This window comes from Asparagus officinalis, chromosome 5, assembly GCF_001876935.1.
Source record: "Asparagus officinalis chromosome 5, Aspof.V1, whole genome shotgun sequence".
Lineage (NCBI taxonomy): Eukaryota > Viridiplantae > Streptophyta > Magnoliopsida > Asparagales > Asparagaceae > Asparagus > Asparagus officinalis.
In genome coordinates this window covers 12,886,838-12,906,032 of record NC_033798.1, presented here as the reverse complement: position 1 = coordinate 12,906,032, position 19,195 = coordinate 12,886,838, and the positions used below count along the sequence as shown (strand labels likewise).

The 19,195-nt window shown below is 38.4% G+C and overlaps 2 protein-coding genes across 2 annotated transcripts in view; both read left to right on the top strand.

Moving 5' to 3' along the window:
• The window catches only part of LOC109843060 (chlorophyll synthase, chloroplastic), an 18,584-nt gene extending 6,962 nt beyond the window's left edge, over window positions 1-11,622 (top strand). The window contains exons 7-15 of the mRNA XM_020411992.1: window positions 1,389-1,454; window positions 1,544-1,627; window positions 1,738-1,799; window positions 1,966-2,041; window positions 2,116-2,178; window positions 2,275-2,356; window positions 10,381-10,457; window positions 10,973-11,020; window positions 11,107-11,622. Of these exons, the coding sequence (XP_020267581.1) occupies window positions 1,389-1,454; window positions 1,544-1,627; window positions 1,738-1,799; window positions 1,966-2,041; window positions 2,116-2,178; window positions 2,275-2,356; window positions 10,381-10,457; window positions 10,973-11,020; window positions 11,107-11,169 (621 nt within the window). The 3' untranslated portion in view covers window positions 11,170-11,622. The remainder of the gene's footprint in view (window positions 1-1,388; window positions 1,455-1,543; window positions 1,628-1,737; window positions 1,800-1,965; window positions 2,042-2,115; window positions 2,179-2,274; window positions 2,357-10,380; window positions 10,458-10,972; window positions 11,021-11,106) is intronic.
• On the top strand, window positions 16,013-17,857 carry LOC109841532 (probable protein phosphatase 2C 25). The gene is made up of 3 exons (XM_020410494.1): window positions 16,013-16,019; window positions 16,369-16,760; window positions 16,951-17,857. Exons 1-3 carry the CDS (start codon window positions 16,013-16,015, stop codon window positions 17,329-17,331), a joined length of 780 nt encoding a protein of 259 aa, XP_020266083.1. The 3' UTR covers window positions 17,332-17,857.

The following is a 19,195-nucleotide window of genomic DNA, read 5'->3' as shown; positions in this document are numbered from 1 at the left end:
CCTCTCAGGTTTTTTCCTCTGTTTTATTAGAAGACTCTTCAACTATAGGTTCAATGACCGGTTCAGTGGGAGGTTCGATTGTGGGTTCTTCGTTAGAAGCTTGAATTGATGGATTTGACGACATGATTCTAATACCTATTCATTGAAATTTATAAGCTTAATCAAACAACAAAATATAAAGATGCAAATTACAATTATGTATGCAATTAAAAACAATTGTTACTACTAGCCTGCTACTCAAAACTCAATCATGAGACACTATTGTTATTACTATTACTCAGGAATCCTCAGATAAAGTTATTTCAAAGCCTCTGAATATTAAAATGCTCTTCAAAGAAGGAAGCTCATGTATTCCACGGATTTAAAAAACTAAATCTCAAACTGTTCATTCATGAGCGACAATAAAAAAGCACGCCGATTCAAACATAAAGTTTAGCATACATAATCACCATTACAAGAGAAATATTAAAAACCCACAAATTAGGGCTTAGTGTTTTGAATTCACATTCGTGATATACCAAATTGAGGAGGAAAAGAGGTCCGACGTCGTGGATGATCATCGTTGCGGAGGAGTGGTGGGGCGCGTAGGTGGAGCTAGACGCGGGACGCTGCAGATGAGTTGTACACGGCAGTGCAGCGCAGAGTCGGAGGTGGAGGCGGAGAGGGAGAGGGAGGCGGAAGCGGAGAGGAGGACGAAGGTGCAGCGGTGCCTGGTTTGGATTTGGGAAGAGAACTTAGGGTTTTGAATTTTGAGAAGTAATGGGTTTGAGTTTTGAGTTGGGTTATGGATAATACTCATAGACCCGACCCAAGTATTATATGTAGCACATTTTAAATATCCGGATATCCGGACCGTATCCGCAATTTTGACCGAATAATCGTATTCGAAACCGTATCCGGATAAAAAACCAAAACCGTAACCGTATCCGAAACCATATCCGACCTGTTTTAATTTTTCCCTACCATATTCGCTTTCTAAACGGATACAGTTACGGTCGGTCCGGATAAATCCGGACCGTTTTGCACCCCTACTTGGAAGAGTACCATGGGGGTCTAGAAGCAGCCCCTGTTTGGAGACTTCCGTAAATACTATTTATGACTTTATAGAGGAGGTCATACACTGAAAGTCACTTTCTAAAGTTATAATTGGATAAAATAATTAGGCCTTCCCTTCAAGGCCTTTTACCTTTTTGACTTGTGAATCCTTAGATAATCTGTATTTATATTTGCGCTATCAAACATATATCTCTTTGTTGCTTATTTTTGCATATTCTAGAAAAACGATAGCTCCTGGCAGTTAGTTATGCTCATATTGTGGTGCAATGTTATCACATAAAGTGCAATTAGATTGTATTACATATCATCTCTTAAAAATTGGTATTCTTCAGGTTATAACCCAGATCTGGGTGCTGCTCCTAGGAGGCCTTGGCTTGGCGGGTTTGTTAGATGTGTGGGTATGCATCCACATTGTAGTATATACTGGTTATATGAACCCTTTTATAGCCGTTATTGAATTATAACCTAACCACCTTCTTCATATCAGGCAGGGCATGATTCCCCTATACTTTTCTATCTAGCTCTTGGCGGATCCTTGGTATCATATATCTATTCTGCTCCACCCTTAAAAGTAAGACGTTCGACTAATGTATGGACATATTTTTTGGAGTGTGTCCAACCAATTTCTCTTAGTACTGAAGTACAACATATACTGGTTTCTTGACATCCCTTTTTCTACAGCTCAAGCAAAATGGATGGATTGGGAACTTTGCTCTGGGGGCAAGCTACATCAGTTTACCATGGTATGATTCTCCGTCATAAAAAATTTTCAAGGTTCAATGAAGCTTGTTTCTAGACCTTTTCTAGATCTGATTCATAGAGCATATTCTTCTTTTCGCTGCCTTTATAAGCTAATTGCCTTTCCATATTCACCGTGTCCAATGATTACAATGAAGCTTTAACTTATAGGTGGGCTGGTCAAGCTTTATTTGGGACTCTTACTCCTGACATAATTGTCCTTACACTCTTGTACAGCATAGCTGGGGTACTTGTTTTCAGCATAGTTTGTATTTCGTGTTGCTTAATCTATGCTAAATAACTACTACTTTTGCTCTTCAGTTGGGTATTGCCATAGTAAATGATTTTAAAAGTGTTGAAGGAGATAGGGCTCTGGGATTGCAGGTCCTATTCGTCATCCCACTATTTATATATTTAAGCAGTGTTTTGGTTATCTCGGTAGCTAGTCAAACTAAACTATTTCCATGGTTTATCTGACAGTCGCTTCCTGTTGCTTTTGGGACTGAAACAGCTAAATGGATATGTGTAGGTGCAATTGACATAACTCAGTTATATATTGCAGGTAATGGAACATGAACTTTATGATATCTTTGTAAATTGTTTCCCCTCCTTTATCATCTTGCCAAGCATAGCTTGTTGTGCATTTCAAAAGTAATATAAAAGCTGCAGAGGTCTTGGATATTCATTGTGTAACACACTATAATTGTCATGTGGCACATGACAAGTTGATTATAGCTATAGTGTATAACAATGATTTACGGATGTTCTACAACCTAATGTATCTCTTGATAGCTCATTTTGCTAAGAGAGGTGAAAGCTCATATACACATCTTAATTAATCACTATGTGAAGCGAATACAGGAAAAAGCAGAAAATAGTTTGGATTTCCAGCGGTCGACTGCAAACGTGCACGCAAGCTGGAAAAGTCTCTGGACTTTTCGCGGTCGACTGCGATTAGTGCGGCGGTCGACCGGCCAAACCCTGTAATATTTTTGTCAGTCTGTTCTATCTGGTCGACCGTATGTGTTTCTGTGGTCGACCGCAAGTCGGGCTGAGCTTGAATTTGGTTTCCTGTTCGCATTGGGTTTGTGTTTTAATGTATATTAAAACACGATTTTCTAGGGTTAAAGATTAGAGATTTTAGATTGTACTGAGCATATTGAGAGGGGAAAATTGTGAGCAAGTTGAGAGATTTGGTTTAGGGTTTGTGTGAGTGATTTTCTGAGATTGTAACCCTTTGTACTCTCCTTGATTTAGTGGAATCTCCTTATTCTCTTCCCGTGGACGTAGGCAAATTATCGAACCATGTATATCTCTGTGTTTGGTTTGATTTGTCGTATTTGGTTTGAATTGTGCTCATGTGTGGTTGGTTCTCTTCTCCAGTAATGACAGATTCGTTCAGTGTGCGATCACGCTTACGCATAGGCGCGTAACAATTGGTATCAAAGCTCAGATTTCAGATCTAGGGTTTTCGCATTAGGTGGAGGAAGATTCGTCGTGGAAGTTTAGTTCTTAGAGTTTTAGGCTTTGGTGGAGATAGGGTTTGGAGTTGCCGTTGAAGATCTCGCTTTCCTCGTGTGATTAGGAGTTCTATTTGGAATCCAATCTAGGGTTCAGTTTGGTAATTCCTCAATCCTTTCAAAGTTTGAATCTTTCTTTGTAATTTGGAGTTTGTGATTATGGGTGGAGAAATTGGTGAAAGCAGCAAGATGACGAGTACAGTTCAAGTTAGTTTTCAGAATACTAAAATTAGTGTGGTGAAGTATGACGATAAGATTAATTTTGGTTTGTGGATGAGCGATGTTCAGGATGCGCTCAATACTCAAAATTTGAAGGAGACCATCATGGTCCATGAGAGGCCATCAAAATATGAAAATGCGATATGGAAAAGGATGAATAGGAATGCTTGTGGGGTGATAAGGTCTTGTTTGGAACAAGAGCTGAAATATGATGTGATTGGGGTGAAGTCTGCAATAAAGATGTGGGAAATTCTCAACAACAAATACCTTACGAAGAGTGTTGAGAACAGATTGCACTTGCTGCATAGGTTATTTAGATTTCAGATGTCCAGGGGCACCTCACTAGCAGTTCATGTGAACAACTATACTAAGTTGTCGGACTTGGCGAATGTGGATGAGAAGATATCGGATGAGTACAAGACTATTATTTTGTTGGGCTCCTTACAAGATGAGGAGTATGATACTTTTATGCTCATTTTGTTGAACGGGAGATCTTCTATCACTTATAGTGAAGTAACTAACGTTTTGACGAATTATGATTTGAGGAGAAATGACAAGGAGACTTTCCGCACTGGTACTTCAGGAGAGGCCTTGTTGACGAGAGGTAAAGTCCATATCCGAGAGATGACAATAGAGGCAGATCAAAGTCAAGAGACCATCATCAGTTAGGAAAGAACCAATATGTATTCTATAAGGAGCAGAGATATTAGAAGAGAGATTGTCCAAAAATCAAGGAGAAAGAGAATAGCAAGAAGAAGGGCCCGAAGGCCAATGAGGTGAATGTTACGAAAGGCGATGATTTCGATGATTCGAACGTTCCTCTATTGGGTACTCCGCAGGTGAACCACTTGGATGCATCAGATTGGATGTTTGATTCTGACGTTACTTATTATGTGACTCCTATCGAGATTGGTTTTCATCATTTGAGAGACTCGATGAGGGTGTTGTTGTCATAGGAAATGATCAATCTTGTGACATTTATGGTATAGGTACCGTGATGATTCAGATGCACGATGGAGTAGTACGTGAATTGAAGGATGTGAGATTTGTTCCTCAGTTGAAGAAGAATCTTATCTCAGTTAGAGCTTTGGAGACGAAGGGATTCAATGCGACATTTGAGGATGCTGTAGCAAAGGTTACTAAGAGATCTTTGGTGGTGATGAAGGGAATCCGCAGTCGAAACTTATATTATCTGAAGGGAAGCACTAAGATTGGCAGATTGCTTCAACTATTTCAGAGGCGGATATTAGCAAACTTTGGCACTACAGGTTGGGGCACACAGGAGAGAAGTCATTGCAGACTTTGTACAAGCAGGGGCTATTAAAGGGAGCCAAGAATGAAAATGTTGAGTTCTGTGAGCACTGTGTTCTTGGCAAAAAGACGAAGGTGAAGTTCGGGACAGCCATTCATAGGACGAGGGACATCCTGGATTATGTGCACATAAATGCTTAGGGTCCGATCAAGACTGTATCACTTGGTGGTCGATATTGGTTCATCACGTTCGTTGATGACTATTCTAGGCGTTATTGGGTGTACACTATAATAAGAAAGAGTAAAGTCCTAGATATATTTGTGGAGTAAAAAAAAGATTAGAACTGCAGACTGGGAGAAAGATCAAGACGTTACGACCCGACAACGGTGATGAGTACACATCAGACTCTTTCAGCAGCTATGTCGAGACGAGGGTATAGAGAAACACTTAACAGTTAGTTATACACCGTAGCAGAATGAGGTGGCAGAGAGGCTAAATCGATATTTGCTGGAGAAGATCCGATGTTTGTTGGCGCATAATGGTATGGAGACCTTTTGGGCTGATGCACTTTCATATGCAAGCCACCTCATTAACAGGCTGCATTATCTGGGATTGAGGGGAAGACCCCTATAGAGATGTGGTCGGAAGATCCAGCACACGACTATGACCAGCTCAAGGTATTTGTGTGCTCTGCATACTATCATGTGAAGACTGATAAATTAGAACTTTGAGATAGAAATGCCATGTTTGTAGGATTCAAACGTGGTGTCAATGGATACAAGCTATGAGATCCAGTTGATAAGAAGATTGTGTTAAGTAGAGACGTCACGTTTGATGATGCTTCTATCTTGAAGCTTCCTAGCTCTCATCAGGTAGAGAGTGTTGTGCACAACGAAAATTTTGGCAGCCCCTCTGGTGCTCGACAAGAGAGTAGATCTCAACTAAATCCATGTTTCATAAAGAAAACAAGAACCGAAAAGTAAAATATCTCAACAAAGTGGGATATCGGCTCTTTCTCTCATCAGTTCTAGGACTGACTTGTCGAGGGAACCTAAATTCTCTATTATAAATCACAACACGAACAATCAATTTTAACGTGGTTCGGCAAATTGCCTACGTCCACGGGGCAAGGAGGGGGAAGATCTACTATTAGAGGGAAAAAGAATACAGATAGGGTTTATAATCATAGAGCTCTCACAAATTAAACCCTTAAAATAGGCTCCATGCTTTTCTTCTCAAAAAGGTTTCCTCCAAAAAACTCTCTCTGCGGTACATCTGCACACAGCCCTCTGCACGAAGACTTGCATGGCCGCCTGCTTTTTCCGCCCCCTTCACTTTTGCACAGAACCCTAGGCAACGCTGCAAAGATGTATATATAGTAACAACTTTGCTTTCGGGTGGGCTTTTGTCCAGGAGACAAAAGCTTGCCTCCAGCTTAAATCACCTCAAATCACTTCACGTGTGGTCCCCACTCAAATCTTTTCACGCGGCTTTGATCTCCGCGTGAACACTTATGGTTCTCGATTTGTTGTGGATTGAGTCAGTTGTCGTGAATTGTTTCACTTCGTACTGGACGCAACAAGTGAAACATTTGGTTTGGTTGGTGTCGGCTCAGTTTTGGGAAAACTTCACCGAGGTAGAGAATTGTGAAGCATATGGGTAGGGGCCATAAGTGTTCACGCGGAGATCAAAGCCGCGTGAAGAGATTTGAGTGTGGGTCACGCATGGAGTGATTTGAGGTGATTTAAGTTAGAGGTAAGCTTTTGTCTCCTGGACAAAAGCCCATCCGAAAACAAAGTTGCTGCTATATATACATCTTTGCAGTGTTGCCTAGGGTTTTGTGCAAAAGTGAAGGGGGCGGCAAAAGCAGGCGGCTGTGTAAGTCTTCGTGCAGAAGGTTGTGTGCAGAGGGCTGTGTGCAGGTGTACCGCAGAGAGAGTTTTTTGGAGCCTGACCTTTTTGAGAAGAAAAGGAGCCTGTTTTGAGGGTTTAATTTGTGAGAGCTGTGTGATTGTGAACTCTATTTGTATTCTTTTTCCCTCTAATAGTAGATCTCCCCCCTCCTTGCCCCATGGACGTAGGCAATTTGCCGAATCACGTTAAAATTGATTGTTCGTGTTGTGATTTGTAATAGAGAGTTTAGGTTCTTTCGACAAGTCAGTCCTAAAACTGATGAGAGGAAGAGCTGATATCCCACTTTGTTGAGGTATTTTATTTTCGGTTCTTGTTTTCTTTGTGAAACATGGATTTAGTTGAGATCTACTCTCTTGTAGAGCACTAAAGATGCTGTCGAAATTTTCGTTGCGCACAACAGAGTGGCCCGACGAAGGAGATATCACAGGTGATGGAGATCGATGCAGCTTCATATTGTCCAGATAGTACAATATCCATTAGAGTGCCGACTGAGGTAACGCCAGGCGAGCACGACGACGAGGAGGATACATGTATAGTTGTGCAGGATCAAAGATCGACGGCTCAGGTTCATGATTCTATTGCGGTTCGAAGACAGATGTGAGACATACGGATGCAAACACGGTATACCGACACAATAGTTGCATATGTACTTCCGGTGAAGAGTATCGATGAGTTGGTGCCTACTACATTTAGAGAGGCCGAGCAGAGTTCAGAAGCTGATTCGTGACACGTGGCTATGCAGAAGAAGATAGAGTCTCTTCATAAAAACGATACGTGAGAGCTTATTGAGCTTCCAAAGGGGCGGAAGACGATTGGTTGCAAATGAGTATACACGAAGGAGGGCATTGAGGGCATTCCAGTGAGATTCAAGGCTAGGTTAGTTACGAAGGGCTATACACAGGAAGAAGGTTTTGATTATAATGAGGTTTTCTCTCCAGTGGTGAAGCACTCTTCGATTCAGATTTTGCTAGCTTTGGTGGCACAGTATGGATTGGAGTTAGATCAGTTGGATGTGAAAACGATATTTCTTTATGGTAATTTTGATGAAGAAATATATGACTCAGCCATTGGGATTCCGAGCTGCAGGGAAGGAAAACCTGATTTGCAGGTTAAATAAATCGCTATACGGTTTGAAACAGTCTCCTCGACAGTGATATAGACGATTTGATGATTTTATGCTTGGTCATTCGTACACTCGGAGCCAGTTTGATCCTTGCGTGTATTTTCGTAAGTTGAAAGGAGGTGCGTACATCTATTTGTTACTCTATATTGATGACATGTTGGTTGTCTCTTTCCAGGTCTTCTATAGATGAGTTGAAGGCACAACTTTCAAAAGAGTTTGAGATGGATGAAGATCGGCAAAGACAAAGAGAATAACATAATTTGTTTGACACATGTGGTTTATTTGAAGAAGATTCTATAGCGATTCCATGTCAGCATGGATAGGAAGCCAGTTAGTGTATATTTGGGCGTTCATTTGAAGCTTTCAGTTGACCTTTCACCCAAGACAGTTGAAGATCGAGAGTTGATGTCGAAGACTCCATATGCGAGCGCGGTTGGGAGCTTGATGTACGTGATGATATGTATGAGGCTAGCTTTGTCACATGCGATGAGCATGGTCTCTAGATACATACACGATTTAGGAGTGGTCATTGGGACGTCGTGAGATGGATTTTGAGGTATATTCGAGGTACGGTCAATGTTGGTTTGGTTTTCGAGCGGGACATTACATGTAGACAGTTGTGCATTGGCTATGTTGATTCGGATTATGCCGGAGATTTGGATAAGCGTCGGTCTACGACGGAGTATGTGTTCACTTTAACCCGTGTGCTGGTGTGTTGGAGATGCACTTTACAATCTACATTGGCTTTGTCTACGACGGAGGCAGAGTATATGACGATCACGGAGGTTGTGAAGGAGATTATTTGGCTTCGAGGGCTTTTGGAGGAACTTGATATATTACAGCGGTCCGTCACTATTCATTGTGATAGAATGAATGCTATCTATTTGGCGAAGAATCAGATTTTTCATGCAAGGACGAAGCACATTGACGTTCGTTATCACTTCGTTCGAGATGTTCTTGAAGATGATGATGTGGAGATTATGATGATCCACACGAAGGATAATCCGGTGGATTTGCTCACTAAAGTGGTTCCGAGCAATAAGTTTGATCATTGTCGAAGTTTGTTGCTCATTCGTGATTGTTGAGGCTGTTGACGTCATTTGGACGAACTACGGGCGGCTTGATCCATTGGGAGAGGGGGTACATAGGCAACCATATTGGTGCAGCCGATTTTGGAGAGGCGATGCAGTGGTGTTCTTTATTTGGTGTCGACTCAGTTTTTGGAAAACTTCACCGAGGTGGAGAATTGAAGCGAATATAGGAAAAGGGGAAAAAAACAGTTTGGATTTCCAGCGGTTAACCACGAATGACGCGGTGGTCGACCGTAAACATGCACGCAAGCTGAAAAAGTCTCTGGACTTTTCGCGGCCGACTGCGATTGGTGCGGCGGTTGACCGCCACAAACCCTACATGTTTTTGTCAGTCTCTGTCGTTCTGTCCGGTCGACCGCACGTGTCTCTGCGATCGACTGCGAGTCGGGCTGGGTCTGAATTTGGTTTCCTGCTCGGCTGCTCGTATTGAGTTTGTGTTTTGATATATATTAAAACACGATTTTCTAAGGTTAAAGATCAGAGATTTTAGATTGTACTGAGCATATTGAGAGGGAGAATTTGTGAGTAAGTTGAGAGATTTGATTTAGGATTTGTGTGAGTGATTTTCTGAGATTGTAACCCTTTGTACTCTCCTCGATTTAGTGGAATCTCCATATCCTCTCCCCGTTGACGTAGGCAAATTGTCGAACCACGTATATCTCTGTGTTTGGTTTGATTTTTCGTATTTGGTTTGAATTGTGCTCGTGTGTGGTTGGTTCTCTTCTCCAGTAATCACAGATTCGTTTGGTGTGCAAGCACGCTTCCGCATAGGCGCACAACACTATGCTGGTAGCTACTGCTGGTTGTCATTTGTTCTTAAGATTGTTACATTAGATATGGACTTTTGTTTTTATTTTACTCTTAAGTTTATCTTGAGTTCTCTAGAAACAACTAAATTAAAGGGCCCATGGAACTTTGCCCTCAATAAACACTCCCATGGTCCATGTTGTTCTTCTTTGCAAGCAACTTCATGAAGAAGCGTTTTGGAAGATAAAGAACCCTTTGGGAGCTAATTACAATATAAGTGCACTTCAGTCAATTTTAGATGTATAATTTTTTCGGTAATTCTAAATTGTTGAAGAGTGATGGATATTGTTTCAGAGCATAAGGTTTCTATACGAGTATAAATGCATCCTTCTGGTGTTATGTACTGGTTGTTTGTCTAAGGCACTGCATTTTTGCAGTAGTTGTGTTGTTCAAGTTGTGCATCATCTTTTTGGCTTTTTCTTCAAATTTAAGCATGGATTAGCTTATTATATACACTAGACATGTCTGCATTAGCTTTTTCTTCGTCCCACAGCTGCAAGTATTGCAAGTACTTGCTGCAACATGCATGCAGCAAGTTGTATTGTGCCGTAAAAGTTTGCTTTTTGATATGGAGTTGGTTCTTTTTTATTCAGTTCATCAACATATCATGTTCTACTTTGATGCAATATGTAGTCTGATGTTTTTGTATTATTAATGCAGGCTATCTTTTGGGCGCTGGCAAGCCCTTGTATGCATTGGCCCTTCTTGGTTTAATACTTCCGCAAGTGTTTTTCCAAGTGAGCCATTTTCATTCACTATTGCTTTTTTTCTTTAAATCATTTGTGAATCTTGGTATTTCTTCCCTTTTGAAATCATATTCTATACTCAATTTCCTTCTTGGTATTTGCACTTTACTATCTTAGGGTTCAGTCTTTTTCGTAACTTTGATACCCTGAAATTCTATTTTGACAATCAGATGCCCCAAAGTAAAAAAAAGTTTACGTTAAATTTGTTCAAGAATATCATCATCGAAAAGTTAATGAAAAACAAATTGTCTTACCAAATTTCAGTTTTTGGAGCGTGAAAAGTGAGGAACAAAGTTAAGGTTTTGGGATATCAAATTGTCAAATTAACATCAATTTTGAACTTCTGGGTGTCAATTGTCAAAATAGAACTTGAGGGTACCAAAGTTATGAAAAGGGTGAAACTTCAGGATATTAGAAATGCAAATAACTCGATTTAAAATGAAAAAGACCCAGGAAGCATGATTTCATATTCTTGACACATACAAATTCAATTGCCTTGGTTGCAGTTTGAGTACTTCTTGAAAGATCCAGTGAAATACGATGTAAAATATCAGGTAAAAACCAACCGAGTTCTCCTTGCAAATCCCTTACTTTGTTAGCATCCAACAATTCATAATGCTTCCTTGTACAACTTTTGCAGGCGAGCGCCCAACCTTTTCTTATACTGGGCCTCTTGGTAACGGCCTTGGCAACTAGCCATTGATACCACAAGACTCATCAAAAAGTCGAAATTTGGCTACTTCTGACGCAAAGATGATATAACGACCTAAATGCAAACGGATCCTTTTATCGTTTGGTTAAAGAACAAGGAAATTGTTCTGCAATGGCAATGGTTACAACCTTCGTCACTTTCCATTCAAATCTCATAGAGGTGCTACCAAACTGGATACCCTTTTTGTTATGTCATGTTTCCATTTGGGGAGTTTTTGGCAATGAACTTTGAAGAAGTAGATGGCTTGATTAGTCTTCGCTTTTGCTTTTGGCGATGTAGTTGATGTCTGCATGCCCCTCTATGTGCTAAGCTGATTTATTGTGTATCCTAGTAACTAGATTATGTAATTTCATGGACATTGGTGTTAGTCCGAGACAGAACATAGTACTGTATATGATTGTGGAAATTTTGATTGGTTGAAGGGTTTGCTCATGTTTATTATTATTACTAGTTGAGATGCATGTATATTGCACGTAGTTGAATATCATGATTATTTAAATTGATAAAAATAAAGTAAAAATAAAAAAAGAAAATAATGTTTTCTTGGGATTGATCATCAACTTAATAATCTCTCTCATATGAAATATTGTCATTGTTCCCTTCAACCAAATATAACCAAATATATAAAGTAGTTATTAATTTGAGATATTAAATTATTTTTTCTTTGTAGAAATTTCTTCTTTGACTTTTGAGCTATGTAATCACTATATCACCATTCTAGCATAGAAATGATCTCGTTTTAAATGGTTTCAAGCCAATGTTTTTCATATGTTTTTTAGATTTCTCATTGAATTGAAATAAGTGAAATTCATAATTTTTAAGATGTTTTAATAAAATTTTAAATTCGTAGGAGTGTTTTTACAATTTAAAAATTTAAAGAATATTTTTTACAAAGTCTAAAAAATTTTAGGGGCTGGCGAGCATATATTTTTTAGATTTCTTTGCTAATTGAAAAAAGTAAAATGATTTGAATTATATGAAATGCATCTCTTTTATCCAATAACATGTTAAGTCTCATTATGAATTGGATAAATCATTTAGTTACCAATTCAAAGAAGATATGATAATTAGAATAGATTAGGATAATAATATAATATTAAAAAAATTAAATGTAATATTGACCATAGAAATTTTTTCCTGAACTCATACTTTTAAAGAGAGTATGATATGATTAAAACTTTGAGGTTTCTGATATTTGGCAGACAGAAGATTTACTGATAGTTCTTTAGCTTAGATTGGAGTTTGGGAGATAATGAGCCAACTGAAAGCAACAGCTGTTTCGCTGCCCAAAAAGACCTGAATGTTTGAAGATTTATGTGAACTATTGCCCCAAAATCTAGAAAAGAAGCTAGTTATATATGAACACCTAAATCTTTAGAAAATTTACAATAGTTGATCTTATCCATTACTATTAATGCGCATCTTGGATTAGTGCAATATAAAAATGTTTGAGAATTAATTCACAAATCTAAATTGTGATTTAAGGTGAGAAATAAAAAGATAGCACAGTTTCCCTGAAGTGTGAAGACCAATAACGATTACAGTTATCTAAGTTCGTCTTTCTTTCTTAATTTGTAAAACGAATTAGGTATTAAGGCCAATACCTAGCTTCCTAGTTAGCAACAATTCTAGTTCATCTCCTAGTATTTAATAGCAGCATCTCATGAAGATATATATATTGGTGAAAAATAGTTAAGACAAAAATATTAATTACACTGGTAAAAATTCTTCAATCCCTACTTCTCACTATATATATAGTTTCATCTCAAAACAACTCTCAGATAAATAAGAAAAATAACTCGAAACAACAATTATTACCGATTAAAACAATAGTCGAATCAAAATAGTTTATCCCCTAGTATTTAACAGCAACATCTCATGAAGATATATATACAGGTGGAAAATAGTTAGACAAAAATATTAATTATACAGGTTAAAATTCTTCAATCCCTACTTCTCTCCCTATATATAGTTTCATCTCAAAACAACTCTCAGATATATACTAAAAAGAACTCGAAAAAACAACTATCACCGATTGAAAACAATAGTCGAATCAAAATAGTTCGAGATACGCACCACTATAAGCAATAATTGGATAAAAAGTCATCATTGACCGATGCGAAACTAAAAGCAATAACCGGATAAAAAGTCATCATTATTAAATTAAAAAAGAGAGACACCAAGACCGAACCTTTGAGAGAGAATAGTTGATAATTGCTTCAAAGTCCGAGAAATATTTCGTGAGAGAAGAAAGTGGATTTGGTGCTTTATTTATACCCCAAGAGTCCTATTGCTATAATAACAGTTCAGTTATAATAAGAATTCATTAAATAAGTACATTTGCTTCATTACAACTATAATATCTTTGTGAATGCACATATTAAAGGATAGATATAATATCACATATCAAGGATAGATATATTAATTTAAGCTTGATATTGAAGATTACAAGATGGGAAATAAATTCCCAGCCTTTGTTGCAAATAAGAAAAGGATGGTTGTACATATTAGGTCATATTCCCAACTCCAAAAGTATGACCAAGAGTATTAAGTTATACATATTATCACCATAAATCCAACCCCTTATGTATTGCAAAAGTATGAAAGATACATGTATTGTTTTTTTTTTTCCAAACATTTATGAACATCAAGCCACCAAAACAGTCCTCTGATCTGCAACCCAGTCCATCACCATTGGTTGTTTTTTATTGAACTTTGCTACAGAGACCCAAAATATGGGACCAGCAGGGGGGACATGTAAGATGTCCACCTCCTATTGCATAATGAGTTGTCCATCATTAATGATGGCTATCTCATTATGCAATAGGAAGGAGACACCTCACATGTCCCTCCTGTTGGTCCCATATTTTGGGTCCTTAGGGAATTTTTCTTTTTTATTTATCATTGTTATGGGAACACGTTCGCAAATATCATATTTTTGGTACATGGTGCCCCTATTATGGTCATCTGTAAGGCCTTTATAAACCTCGGCATACCGCGATTTTTCTTAGATAAGTACAAATTCTATTAGCATACGAGATGGCTGTTCTTACTATTCACACATAGAGAGAGAGAGGGGTGACAGTTTAGAGATTTCAATTGCACACATGTTCTTAGGCATTCATATTCTAAATAGAGGAATTTTCTCTCACAAGGATATTTTAGTTATAAAAAAAGACCCAAAATATGAGATCAATAGGAGGCATAGGTAAGATGTCTCCCTCCTATTGCATAATGAGCTGGCCATGTAGCAAAGCTCTTTAGTTATTCGTCATTTTACATAGTGGGATTATGTGAGGCATCCCAAACGTTTGTGGGCGGGGTGTTTAGTGGAATAAAACATAATTTAGGGGAGTTTTATAAGAAACGGGGCAAATTTTAGGGGGTTTAGCGAAATGTACCCTAATAAGAAGATTAAGTCCGAGCTGCTTGCATGGCCTTTGAAATAGGGTAGACAAAAGTTTTTTGTGCTTGATCCACTCCGGCCCACGTTAAAGTTTGTTGACCAGGGGTAGGAGGTCAAAAAGAAGAGCGACCGTCGGTGTTGGCCCACGAAGTCCGATGGCGGGAGCGAACTGGTATATTCTTATCGCTTAAGTTCTTCACCGTGATCTAAGATTTATCTGTCACAAATACAAGTCAAAGCAATCACGGTGTCGTTTATATAATTAAATAAATAGTAGATAACCCTTTTCCGTTTCAATATTTTGTTGCCTTAATCTTCAATATGCCTGCTAGATTTTTGAAATTGTGTTTCTTTTTGTTTAACACTCTTTTTATTTTATTTCTAATTAAAAAAATTCCTCTAAATATTGACAAACTCTAGAAAAAAAAAACATGAAATTATTAATATAAATTATTGCTATCCTATTATTTCTAGAAAGCAAGTGAAGGGTCAAAAGAGCGAGTCTTCAATGGCTACTTTTATCCAGCAGTGATGCGAGCTACAACTTTCCGCTCATCGTTTTTAAATCACTGTTTGACCTCAGCCAACCTACTCGGCTTCAAACACCAAACAGCGTTAGAGCCATTCACTAGAGCCCACGTGTTGTTCATTGCTCGTATGTGTCGTGCTACATTGCTGTTTCGTGTGATCACGAGGAGAGCGCATCCGCTTTTTGTCGGAGCGTTGAACGCCGAAAAAAGAGCATTTCACGTTCATGCGCACGCGCCTCACAACGCTTTGACTCCCTTTTTCTCCCATACGAGTTCCTGGGCTACTATTTTGGTTATCCTGTTACAGCAACAAAAGCAAAAGCTCTCTTGGGAAATTTATTTAAAGGTCTTTGAATGTCTAGTCCTAAATATTTGGCCCCATTCGTGAATTTTAGCATGAGATTATTTGCGGACTTTTCATAGTAATTTGGGATGAAGGTGTGAATATCATCTGTATAAATAAAGGCATCCGTTCGAAAGATTTATAGGTTGATGGATTGAATGTTCCTTCTGAGAACCGTTGTCTGTTTGAATTAATGGCATCTAAAACTAAATTGTTCATAAAATAGCTACTTTATGAATAATTGTTTTCTTTATAATAGAATTTACACACAAATAACAGAATCCAAATTAAATGATTAGTATTATCTTATTTTCTCAAGTTCATCGTATTTATTATCGTCGTATTGAAAGCAAGATAAAGTTGTCAAATCTGTTCTACCGTTACCACGTCAAAAGTTAACATATTCCATCATTGTTTTTTTGTAAGAACAATCAAAATTACAGCTGTATGCTATTTGTTTGTTAATCATAAATACAATTGAATGACACGAATAATATTACCTTAGGCCTCCCTTCTTTCGAAATAAGTAAATAAGTAAATACAAGTGAATAACTAATGAAAGGTTAACTAGATCTAGATGTAATAATTCACTAATTTGTGGTTTTAAACGGTTCAGAACTTCTCCAGAGAGACCACATTTTACAAAAAGCTTGGCATCTAATCAAAAGTCAGGCATTAGGTTGACACCAATGGGCTTAAAATTACGGAGAATCAAAAATAGGGACCTACTGACATTTTTCACTAGCAACATTTCCAGTTCATGAAGAGTATCAGAACAACCATATCGCACTATATAAAACCCGCCCATCAAACGTTCCCAAAAATCAACAAACGAGAGCGCTAAACCCAAAAAAAAAAAATCAAATCAAAATAACGTTTTCGAAACCCTAATCAAACCTTTTGTTCTTTAGTTCAATGTCCTGTTCCGTCGCGATGGCGGCGATCTCGCCGTCGAGCTCTCCGGCGGCGTCCCCCTTCTCCGCCTCCCGCCGCCGCCTCCCCCTCTCGCGCGCCCGAAACTCTAACCCTAGCGTCCCCAATCAAATCCTCGCGATTCAGCCGCGTGACCTTGAATTGCTCGGCGAATAGTTCGTCGGATTCGGCTTTGAAGCGGAAGCGGCCGGCGAGAATCGATGTACCGGTGACGGATGCTTTGATATTCGCGCCGGTGGGATCGGGCGGTCGAGAGGAGGTGGAGATGGAGAGTGAGAGGTGCGCTGTTTATTGTAAGAGGGGGAGGAGGAGGATTGAGATGGAGGATCGGTTCAAGGCTGAGCTTGATGTCGATGGAGATCCCCAATTGGTAATTTTCTGACATTTTTAAAGAAATTTTAATTAAAAAGTTAGATTTTTTTAACCCCAAAATGTTGGGATTTCAATTTTAAAATTAGGACTTTGTAACTTTCATAAAGATAGGACTTTCAGTACGAAAGTTTGGATTTTTTGAGCATATAAGTTTTCAAATTAACAACCTACATCTATAACTTGTTCAGGCTTTCTTTGGCATTTTCGATGGTCATAGTGGTACTAAAGCTGCTGAATTTGCTGCCGACAATTTGGGGAAAAACATTATAACTGAAATTAAGAGAAAAGATGAAGACATAGAAAAGGCGGTTGCTAATGGGTATATGAAGACTGATGCAGAGTTCCTTAAAGAAGAAGCTGTAAGTGGATCCTGCTGTGTCACTGCTCTCATTAAGAAGGGTGATCTTATTGTGTCCAATGCTGGTGATTGCCGGGCTGTCTTGAGCGTTTCGGGTACTGCTGAGGCACTTACTTCGGATCATCGGCCATCGAGGGAGGATGAAAGGGAGAGAATTGAGAACCTCGTAAGTAACTTATCTCATTGCACATTGAAAATATTTTCGCTGTAATGCTCATGTTTTTTCATAGAACATAATTGTTTCTGGTCAATGGGAATGGTACCAAAGAAGTTAGTTGTTAAAATAAGTAGGCCAGTTCTATAAGTCTACATATTTGATGAATTCATTGCTTGGTGAAAAGGAAAAGCTTCTTGTTAAACTTGTTTTTTTTTGTTAGTTTTGAATTTTTTGAAAGTTGAAAAGGGGGGAAAACTGACTATAGTATGTAAATTGAATTGTGTAAGTTTTTTTTTTAAAATTTGACGAGTCTTTTTGTTAATGTGCATGCTTGTGGCAACAGAACTGTTTGTTACACGTTTGTGTTCCTTTGGTTTTGGTTTGAAGAAGTTTAGAAACTGAAACATCACCAATAATTTTCAATGTAGGTTTGGTGTCACTTTTTATTAAATTTGATGAGTTTATATGTTAATGTGCATGTTTTATTGAAATAGAAAATTTGTTTGAATAGTACATTTGCGTTCGGTGGGTTTAACTCTGTTAAAGTTCAAAAAAAGGAAAGAGTAAATATAATTACAATATGGGATATGTATCATTTTCTGATGTAAACTTGATGGTTATTAAAGCTATATGTCCTCTATGCAGAGTGGCTATATTGATTTTTGCCAAGGATTATGGAGATTGCAAGGCACACTAGCCGTTTTAAGGGGAATTGAAGTGTGACGCCCCTGGGTTCACACAAGGCTGCAGTCCAAGATGAAACCAAGAATGTCAAACCTGCCTTGCACCTCACCGTACAATAACATGTTTCACCATCACAATTAACATCTATCTAGCAAAGTCAACAATAGGTGTAGATACAAAAGCAAGTAAGAGATAGTGCAAGAAATAACTGATGAAGTGATAGTGATCACATAAATATCTCATCATCCAACATACAGAAATACATAGCCAATGTCTGAATGGATAACTGGAATACTCAACAAGTCTCAAGTACAAATATCTGAGTAAAGGAAATAAGGCATACAGCCTTTACAACATCTAGAGAATAGTCCTCAAATGTCAAATAAATCTACAGTGGAGCTCCAAAATAAAACATAACTAAAATAGACAGCTGAACACTAAAGTGTGTCGCTATCAACCTGCGACTCTCCGGGCTCCTGGCTCATTACCTGAAAGGGGGAGGGACAACGAGCGTCAAAGCGCTAGCAAGTAACATCACAACCAACCCCAAGGGAACAGGGCTCGTTGTATAAGAAAATACAGATAATACATAATAGATCTAAAATCATTGATCTTACTAAAGAGGATTTTAGTATTTAGAAATTTACAACACGAGCATAGGTACGTCGAGCGAAATAATCCAAACAAGGAAACCCTCATGTATATACATTGTATCTCAAATTGTAAATCCCTAAACACTAAACCCGAGGTTCTAGTACAAGAAACAATAATAAAAGTAATACAACAAATCTCAGGGCATAAATACAGTGCCATGTCATAGCTTACATGAGCATCATGTTATTACTTACATGTATACCATGTTATAATCTACATAAGTGTCATGTCATAAACTCCTGTGAGAAAGTCATATACAGGGTTAAGAAATATGTCCGATACAGGAACTAGATACTGTGGTTTTCCAAACACATGGAATAAGTGGCAAGTGTCCAACACGAGGACAAAAATGGATTATAGTCCAACACGAGGACTTCTATGGATTATAGTCCAACACGAGGACTGTGTAACTGTGAAAAGTATATGCGGACTGATATACATATTCTATACTCACACGCGTCTCAGTGTACATATCTAGACTTGTGTCAAAAGTCAACCCACATGTACAGATAAATCATTAACATGGTAAACTAGGGTCAGGTTATCGAGGCGACCCCGAAAAGCAACTCAAACAGATTAA